Source organism: Miniopterus natalensis, chromosome 9 (assembly GCF_054644295.1).
Source record: "Miniopterus natalensis isolate mMinNat1 chromosome 9, mMinNat1.hap1, whole genome shotgun sequence".
Classification (NCBI taxonomy): domain Eukaryota; kingdom Metazoa; phylum Chordata; class Mammalia; order Chiroptera; family Miniopteridae; genus Miniopterus; species Miniopterus natalensis.
Window position 1 is genome coordinate 10632775 of NC_142089.1, and position 10067 is coordinate 10642841.

General features: G+C 53.8%; 1 protein-coding gene across 1 annotated transcript; it reads right to left on the reverse strand.

Moving 5' to 3' along the window:
- Window positions 1-249: 249 nt before the first annotated feature.
- FAM43B (family with sequence similarity 43 member B) lies at window positions 250-1459 on the reverse strand. The gene has a single exon (XM_087820804.1). It carries the CDS (start codon window positions 1243-1245, stop codon window positions 250-252), a length of 996 nt encoding a protein of 331 aa, XP_087676930.1. The 5' UTR covers window positions 1246-1459.
- Between the last annotated feature and the right edge of the window lie 8608 nt (window positions 1460-10067).

Sequence of the window (10067 nt, forward strand, 5' to 3'; positions counted from 1 at the left end):
AGGGCGCCCAGAAACTCCTGACGGGGGGAGAGGTGAAGACTGAATACTCCCTCCCACTTGTCCCCCAATAATCAAGGGCATATCAGGCGTCACCCTGAGCCAGGGTGAGGCGCAGAACGGACAACGGAGACCAAGGGGGGGGGAGGGGCAAGGGCCGAGGGACCAAGGAGGAGCCAAGCGGGCAGGGCCGGGGTTGGAGGCTGAGTCAGGCCGGCCGGGTCCGGGGCCGAGAGTCCTGCGGGGTCCCCCTCAGCGCGCCTGGCCCGCCCGCTCCCTGGGGCCGGCCTTCCAGCGGCGGGGCTGCGCGGGCGGCAGCGGCGCTGGGGGGCCCCGCAGGCTGCACGTCCTCAGCTCCCGGGTCAGGCTGAGCACCTCGGCCCGCTCGGGCTGGGGGGCCCCCTCCTGGGGCTCCTGCGCGTCGCGGTCCTCCTCCTCCTCCTCCTCCTGGATGCTGCTGAGGCGCGGCCCCCCGCGCCCGCGCTCGCCGGGCGGCGGCCGGTAGGCGCACTTGGCGTTGAGCAGCCGGCGCAGCGGGGCGCGGGGCAGCGAGGCGGCGGCGCCCCCGGCGCGGAGGTGCTGCTGGCGCACGTGGCGCGCGTCGCTCTGGCGCTGCAGGCGCTTGAAGTCGCTGAAGGCCGCCAGCGCGGTCTGGCGGAGCAGGCGGGCCAGGGCGCGCGCCTTGTGCGCCCGCGCCAGCAGCACGGCGTGGCAGCGCAGCACCACGGCCTTGTGGCGCGCCTGGTGGCGGTAGACCCAGGCGAAGACGCGCGGGTGGCGCCCGTCCGCCGCGCAGTAGGTGATGCGCGGCAGCAGGTAGGCGTGCGTGGGCCGGCGCGCCCCCGGCGCCCCCGGGCCCCCCGCGGCGCCGCGCTCGCAGGGCTGCATGCGGATGCCGTGCGGCCCCAGCGTCAGCTTCATCTTCGTGCCCCCGCCCGGCCCGCAGCGCGCCCAGATCTTGCCCACGGCGTCGTCGGTGCAGCCGTCGCCCTTGGCGTGCAGGGTGACGGCGTTGCCCAGGTACCACACGGTGTAGGTCGGGTCCTCCTTGTTGAGCTCCGCTTTCTGGCGCCGGCTGCGGAACACTCGGCCCAGGCGCTCCAGCGGCCAGTCGGGCAGCAGGTCCGGGCAGGAGCGCAGGAAGCTGGAGAGCAGCGACGTGTAGGCGAGCCCGGGGCTCAGGCTCTTCGCCTTGCACTTGGACTCATCTTCCACCAGCACGAATTTGCTGCGTCTCCAGGGCAGCATCGCGGCGGCGGCCGAGGGCGCGGGGGTCTCCGCGCGCGCCCGGGCGTCCGGGCCGGCCGCCGGGGTAGGGAAGGGCGCGAAGTCCACGGCCCCGGAGACAGCGGCGCCCAGAGGTGGCCGGCGCCGGGCAGGGCTGGCTTCGCAGATGCCCGGTGCCCAGCCGGGCCGGCCGCCGGGATTGCTCGGGCGGCGGCCGAGCGTCCGGGAACGGCTTCCCCCGGGGGCCGCTCTGCCGTCCGGGAAGCGAGGAGGGGCAGGGGCAGGGGCAGGGGCAGGGGCTCGGCCTGGAGGAGGCGCCCCCGGCCCGAGCAGGGTGCACCCCGCGGTCCCCGCCGCCCAAACTGAGGCGCCAGGGGCGAGGCCTGCGGAGCGGGGTTGGCGGCCGGCGGCTCCGCGGGGCGGACGGAGCGCGCGACTGCGGAGGGGACTCCTCGGGCGTCGCGGCTCCACCTCCCAGGGCTGCCTGCATCACCGGGCGGGACCGCTGCTCCCTTGTCCCCTCCCCTCGCCTTCCTCTCTCCTCCCCCTCGCCGGCCGGCGCGCCTCCTGCCCGAGACCCGGCACAGGCGCGGTGGGGCGGGTTTCATCATTGTCACCGGAGCAATGGGGGGGGGGGCTTAAGGAGTTGCAATCTCCTGACATGTGCGCGGGGGGGGGGGGGGGGGCTTTGCCAATGCAAATTTCCCTGGCCTCGCTGGTGGCCCCCAGGCCCCTCTCGCCGCTTCAGGGACCCCCTCCTCTCTCTCTAGGATGCCCCCAGGCGCTCAGCGCGGCGCGGCCTTACCCCCATTTCTAGGAGTGGTTTTGGGTGGGTTCCTGATGGGGCCGGCCTGGCTGGCTCACTTGCCTCCTGTCTGCACAGCGGAAAGCCAGCTGAGGTGGCCTGAGCAGTGCAGTGGAAAAGTACTGTCGCCTGGTGAAGCTTTCTCCCAGGTTCTTCCAAGGTCGTGGGCCAGGCAGCTTCGCCTGAGCTGGGAGGCCAAGTCGCTGCTCCGGTGGCGGCTGGTGCCCCTCGCTTGGCTCCAAGCAGGGAAGGGTATCCTAGGAGGGCGAGGGAAACTTCCAGAGCATTTCAGAGGCCTGTGGGCATAGCAGATGAACAGCCCCTTCTTTCTGGCCAGAGGGCAGCCTCTGGATTCGCCAGAGGATTAAACAAATAAAACTCCAAATTGTGAATCCCTCCAGTATTCCCCAGCGCCCACCGGTTTGCATTCATTATCTCTTTAATCCTCAGGACAGCCCAGGCTCAGTGAAGGGACTTGCCCAAGGTCACAGGGGCTGGTAGGAGGTGGAACTTGGGTTCCACTCAGGCTGGGGTGACCCAGGAGTCCACCGTATGCTGCACATGGGTGGGGCATTTGCCACCCTCCCCTGGGGCCCTCCAGTGGGGGCTCTAACTAGGGAGGGGTTCTAGTGTGCTGGGAAGACAGTTGTCCCTTTCAGGATTTGTTAAGGCACAAGCTCCCTAGAACCTCAGGTCTGCTCTAATAGGGGCCCAGGGGTTACTGCAGTCGGCTCTGCCTAAGCCCGCTCCTTGGCTTCAGAACAGGTCATCTGGGGAGCCCTCCAGGTGAGGAATGAGCAGAGTCTCGGTTGGACCCCGCCAGACCACAGCAATGGACCTCGGAGAGGGGGGCAGGGATGGGCTCCACAGTGGGGGCAACATGCAGGGCAGAGAACAGGACTAGGGAGAGTGGCTGGGTTCAGAATCCTTGGGGAAATAAAGGCAGAAAACTCACAACAAGGCTGCATCGCTGAATGCTCCTAAAATGACATGCAAATAAAGACCAAGAAGCTACGTAGGATTGCAGAACCTTGGTTTTGGCGTGGCCTCACATATTACTGGTCCACTGCAGCCTTGCTTTATTTTCAATATGGAAGTGTCTTTAGTGCCTTTTGCTGATTATAAAAGCAACTTCGTGCTTGTGGTAAAAATCACACAGGAAGGACATGGAAGTCTCCCCCTGTTCTCACCCCGGTAACGTAGATTTGACCTCATTTCCCCACGAGAGAACATGCCCTGAGAAGCACAGAGATCATTCATGTGCTTTTCATGGCACCAGATCTGCCCCTGGGGGTTAATGAAGACATTAGCTCAACCAGCTCCCCTTTATAGCAAGGACTTCAGGTGTTTTTTTTGTTTGTTTTGTTTTTTAAATATATCTTTATTGATTTCGGAGAGAGGAAAGGAGAGGGACGGAGAGAGAGATAGAAACATCAATGATGAGAGAGTCGTTGATCGAGCCCGTACCCGGGCATGTGCCCTGACCGGGAATCGAACCCCAATCGCCTGGATCCTAGGTCGACGCTCAACCGCTGAGCCACGCCCGGCCGGGCTTCAGGTGGTTTTTGACTTGAAGGACAGTTCATTGAAAAATCCTGCTGTCTCCTGCCTTGGGTCTCCTAGGTTCACCCTCTGGACCTTACTGCCTTGGGGTTCCCCTCCCCCCAAATGTCAGGGGCTGGTGGGAGCGGCCAACAGCAAAGTCTCAGTTTGCAAGGCCGAGATACCTCCAAGGGTAGCTCCTGAACTTGCTAGGGTTAACACAGGACACCCAGTGAAATCTGAGTTTCAGATAAACAGCAGTTTTTAGTATAAGTATGTCTGAAGTATTGCACGCATTTTATCTGATAACTAAGCCTCCTGCCTACCAGAGACCAAGAAACAACAAGAAGCCACAGACAGGTGTGTGTTGCACGTTGGAGCCTCCCTAGGCTTGCTCCCCAGTCCTGGTTCTGTGTTGTTCCCATAGCTTTTGAAAAATCCTCTTGGGGGCCGCGGTTGGAGAGGAGAGAGGTCACCCAGGACTGTGTGAGATCACAGCATGCAATAGTGTGTCTTTAGGTTAAGTCCCCTGGACCTCAAAGCAGCATTTGGCGTTGTTAGCCCTTGTTAACCGCTCACCTTGGCTCCCTTGGCAGGGATTCTCTTACCACTTCCCACCCCCGGGACCACTCCTCACTCACAGGCTTCTCCATGCACCCCCGGGCGTGGCCTTCTGCTCGTCTCCCTCCAAACTTGTTCCTTTAGAGGGCTCAGCTGCCTTCAGAGCTTCCATCGTCTCATTGTTCACTTCCAAAGACAACCACTCTTTTACACATTTTAGATGGCACTTCTGTCATATGTGTCCTTAAATAACACTTCCAATTCAGATTTCCCACTTTTTAAGACATGATCTATTGCCTCCCTGCTATGGAAGATGAAGACTTAATGCCCTTTTATTTGCCCCGTCACACATGTCCTGGCATCATTATTGAGTGTTTGTTTATTATGACTACGCAAATATTCAAAGCTGGGCCTTGAAGCGCGCTACAATTCTGTTTCCCTTATTGGACAACATTTCGCTTTCCCTGCATACCTAAAAAGAAACCAAAAAACTTCCTTGCATACCTATCGCTCATTCATCCCCCAACTGTCCAACCTGGTCGAACGTACCAGGTGATCTTTTAGGTCTACGTGTTTTCTTAGAGACACAACCCTCTTGGAGGCCTCCCCCCTGGACTCCAATCTGAACTGCTTACCCTATAGACTTACACAGCTATTGTGTTGGGACTTTTCTCTGCCACCATCCTAGGAATTTCCTTTGCCTCTTTCCTGGGCTGGATCCAGTTTTCTGGATCCCTTGCCCCATCCCCCCCTTGATTTATTTCCATGTTTTGGCAGAGCATATATAGTCCAGTAGCTTTGATTGATGGTTGTGCTGGGTGTAGAATTCTGGATTGGAAATAAATTTCCCTCAGAATTTTGAGGACATGATTCACTGCTGTTGTTGAAAAGTCAAATGGCATTTGGACACCTAATCTTCTATCTGTGAGCCAATTTTTCTCTCTGGCAGTTTTTAGAATTTTCCAGAGGTCTAAAGTTTCGTAATAATGAGCATTTACTCTGGGCACTTGGTGGGTCTTTTAATCTGCAAATCAATTTTGGGGACATGTCTTTGTGCTGATTTCTTCCATTCTGTTTTCTGGTTTTGTTTTTTTCTATTTTAGTTGGCTATTGGGCCTCTTGGATTGATACTCTTAATTTTTCAAAATGTTCTTTCCAATTTTTCATTTTAAAAATTGTTTGTTCTATTTTCTGGACCGTTACCTCAACTTAATCTTTCAATTTTTCTCTTAGATTTTTTTGTGTCTCTTCTCATAATTTTTCACTTCTAAGAGCAATTTCTTGTTCTTTTTTTATAGCATCCTCTTCTTGTTTATGGACATAGTATCATCTCTGATATCTCTACGAATGTTAATTATAGTTGCTTTAATTTTTAATTGTGGTAAAATACACATATAAAATTTATCATCTTAACTATTCTTAAGTGTACCTTTCCTGTTGTTAAGTCTATTCACATTGTTGTGCAACCTGTCTTCAAACTTTTTCATCCTGCAAAATCAAAACTCTGTCTATTAAACAACTCCCCATCTTTCCCTCTCCCTAGTTCCTGGCAACCACCATTCATCCCTCTGTCTCTATAAATTTAACCTCTGTAGATACCTCCTCTAAGTGGAATCACATAGTATTTGTCCTTTTGTGACTGGCTTATTTCACTTAGCATAACGTCCTCGATGTTTCTCCATGTTGTAGCATGTGTCAGAATTTCCTTCCTTTTTAAGGCTGAGTAATATTCCATTGTATGTATATAACATATTTTGTTTATCCATTGATGGACACTTGGGTTGCTCCCACCTCTTGGCTGTTGTGAATGATGCTGCTGTGGACATGGGTGTGCAAATATCAATTTGAGACTCTGCTTTCAATTCCTTTTGATATATAACCAGAAGTGGATTTGCTGGACCATATGGTAACTCTATTTTAAATTTTTTGAGGAACCACCACACTGTTTTTCATAGCTGCTGCATTATTTTACACTGCAAGAGGGTTTCAGTTTCTATACACCCTTGCCAGCATTTGTTATTTTCTGGTTTGTTTTTGTTGTTGTTGTTATTATTAATCCTCACCTGAGGATATTTTTTCCACTGATTTTTAGAGAGAATGGAAGGGAGGGAGGAGAGAGAGAGAGAGGAGAGAGAGAAACATCTACACGAGAGAGACTCATTGACTGGTTGCCTCCTGCATGTACCCCGACTGGGGCCAGGGACCAACCTGCAACCCAGGTATGAACCCTAAACCCTTCCCTGTGTGGACTGATGCTCTAACCACTGAGCAACACCGGCCAGGGCTAAATTATAGTTGTTTTTAAAAGCCCTCTTCAGTTTTATGCATTCCTCGGCTCCCTGAGTTCCTTTTTCCTGTTTTTAATTTTTTTATAATTAATTTTTAAAAATGTGAGTCTTTGACTTTCGTGCCTACAGTTTTCCTCTGACATCTGGCAGTCCTGGCTCCTGAGAAGCGCGGACGCTGACTCAGGGGGAGGGAGGTGAACAGGACTTGTTCTGTGCGCACCTCAGTCTCTCATGTAGTGTGATCTCGCTAAGACTCTCTCCTCGATCAGACATCAGCCAGGCTTCCCTGAGCCCGTTTCTCCAGCAGTCCCATCCCAGCCAGGCCTGCATTGCCCAGTTTTAGCAAGAATCTTAAGTCAGAGCTCCCAACCCTCGATATCTGATCACCCTGCCTGCCTGCAGCAGGATTCCTGTCAAGTCGGAATCCCTCTTGCCCTTGATGTTTCTACTTAGTAATTTCCCACCACCGACCCCCACCTGCTCCTTGGCTGTAAATCCCCACTCATCCCCGCTGCATTTGGCACTGAGACCCATTCTACGTGAGGTCTTTTCCCCGACTGTGATAGTTTCTGGTTAGAATCTGCTTTCATCACTCTACCTGCTCTATTGCCCTGCTCTGGTTTTCCTTTAACAGCCCTCAAATGTGTGTAGGTCTTTTCTTCTGGGCCGGCTGGTGTCTCCGGAGAGAACTGCTAGGGCCTCTGCCCGGGGGGCCCTGGTGAGCGGAGCTGGGTCCTCCCATCTCACTCCGTGGTGTGCAGGCTGCCAGGCAGTCCGTGCTCAGCCTGGGGCCTCCGACCCTCGGCCGTGTCCAGGGTCCTCGGTCCAGAGGTTCTTCGGGTCAGTTTCCCCAGAGAGTAAAGCTTCAGCCTTTTGGTGCGAGGGGCAGGGTGGGTATCTTCACGCTGCTCGGGAGAGGGGCGGGCATCTGGGGGTCTCACCGCGAGCTTTCACCCGTTCCTGGGGTTTTAGGCTCCACCTGTGCCCTTCTAATCGGAGAGTCCGCTGCCTGAATTCCTGGGTTGCCAGCACGCTGTGGCCGCATTCTTGCTGGGTTCCCATCTTCTCCACTCCGCCGAGCTTGTTACCCCTTGTCCATGTGTCTCCCATCCTCCAAAATGTTAGCACCTCTCAGCTGCTGTCGTCGCCTCTCTCTCTTTTCCCTGTCATTTAGGCCACTTTTATTCTTTTATCGTCATTTTAGTGAGGCTTGGGGAAGGAAGGGGGAGTTTGTCTTAATCTCCCATGTCTAAGAGAAATCTCGCCTCAGTGGTTTCTGATGGTTGATAACTGTGCTCAAGATTCTTATATTCACTTGGTCCCATTATCGTTTGTTGCTGGGAATGTAAAAGCACCTCAGTGCATATCGATTGATTAATTAATGCATATTTTCATGCATTTATTCAGTAACTGTTTTCTGCCAGTTGAGGAAGTTGGGACTAATTTGCCATCGTTTGGACATTCTGCCATCTTAGGGTTCATTTTATTCGGCGGGTGCTGAGTTCAAACATAGACCCTGCGGGGACACCTAATGGCACGGAAGCCTTTCCTCTTGTAGCCTCCCCCGAAGACGGCTCCTCGCCTGCTGGGATTCGTGCCCGAGTGCAGTCCCCCCCAGTAGGGCCGCCCTGGTGACGGAGAAGGGACTGCATCTCTGTCACACTGTCCACTCCGCTTGCCCTGCCCGGCGTCTGGGGCCTAGTAGGTGGGCAGCTGAGCGAGCCGTGCCCCCGCCATCTGACTCCAACTGCACCCTTCCCGCTGCAGGAAAGACAGCTTAGAGCAGATCCCTGACTGATGGCAGCTCGGTGCACTGTTCTTAACGGCCAGCGCATACGCTTTCTTTTTAAGTCTCACTTCCGACAGTGACTCATTTCGTGACCTTGGGTTGCCTGCCTTTCCTCTCTGAAAGATGTAGACAGCAATTGGTACAATGTTTCTCTGCAAGGCTGTTTCTTCTAGAGAGATTTTGGCAAGGTTTCCGGGGCTCTTAAAGCATAATTTTCTTAATCCCCAGGTGGCTGTAAGTGATTATATAGGTGGTGAATAGGAATGAACTATGATTGACTGTGTGGCTGGATCTCAGTTATGGGGGGGTGCCTTTTGGTGCTAGATGGGTGTACTTCATGGGTGCATGTTTTTTCAAAGAAGAGTCTGTGTGCTCTGGAATGCGCATGGACACCCAGAAGTCTGCTGTGGATCTGTCTGAAGCTGTACTCATTTCTAATTTGTCTGGCCCTGCTCATTTCTAACAGTAACAAACCGATATTGACTGAAAGTTTGCTATGCGCCAGGCATTATGCAAAACCTTTTCCTTTCTTGTAGCCAATCCTCACGATTACCTTTGCAAAGAAGGAACTATTAGTTCCTGTTTTATAGATGAAGGAACTGAGATTAGGCTCAGAGAGGTTAAATCATTTCCCTAAGGCCACACAGCTAGTAACTAAAACCGGTCTGGCATGCTCTTAACCTTAGGAAAAAATGGCGTATTTATAACTAAGGAATAAAGAAAAAGAGGAATGTGACAAAAGCGACGGTTTGTTCTGAAGCATTTTAAACATCAAGGAGACTTCAGAATAGCATTCGTCTACAGTCAGATGCGCAATTACTGAGTGGTATGGAGCAGGAGATGAGAAAGATGATGGATGGAAATGTTACCTTCAGGGCGCCTGCATTTGAGAGATAAGCCCTTGGTGCATCCATCAAATCACCATCAAGTTCAAAGCAAAATCATGTTTGCTTACCAAGCAGAGTGTCTAAACCGAGGCCAGTATTAGGGTCTCAGGAATGGGACTGGTAAGAGGAGACACCTGCAGCCCACCATGCCTTGAGCCAGAGCAGCTGGGATCAGAGACTGGGCCAGAGGAGGGGATGTCCAGGTTGGCTCCCTTTTGCACTGACCCTCATCTCAGTGTAAATCTCTCCAATTGACCCCCTAATGTAACCACATATGGTCACTCTTCATGCTCTCAGCCAGCCACTCAACAAATGGCTTCTCAACAAATGAACACTCGCTATGTGGCAGGCACAGGGCATATGTGGCCCCTCTGGGGCTTATGGTCTTATTTAGGAGAGGGATATGTGTCACAGGAATAGGCAATAAAGAAACCGTTGGGCAAATAATTATCTAATTATGTGGTGTGGAGCACAGAGTGCTCCTAATTTAGTCAAGGGATCAGAGGCCACCTGCCCGGGGAAGTAATTTCCTTGGAGGGGGTTGCCAGGGGAGGGGCTATTAAAAAAAAGACCTAGTGTCTTAGTTTTCCATGTGTAACAAATCATCCCCAAACAATAACCATCTCATTGCCTCTCATGGTTTCTGTGGCTCAGGAATTTGGGATCAACTCAGCTGGGCAGTTCCGGGGTCTCTCATGAGGTTTCAGGCAGATGCTGGCTGGGGCTGGGTCATCTGAAGGGTCAAGTGTGACTGGGGGTCCACTCGGGCATGGCTCACCCACATGCCTGGCAGGATGGCGCTGGCTGTTGGCGGAGGCCTCAGTTTCTCTTCATGGGACTGCTTGAGTGTCCTTGTGGCATGGTGGCTGATTTTTCCCAGAGTGAACGAGCCAAGAGGCCAAAGTGGAAACTACGAAGCCTTTTCTGCTTTGTCGCAGAGCCATGGAGTGTTTCTCGGACACATTCTATTG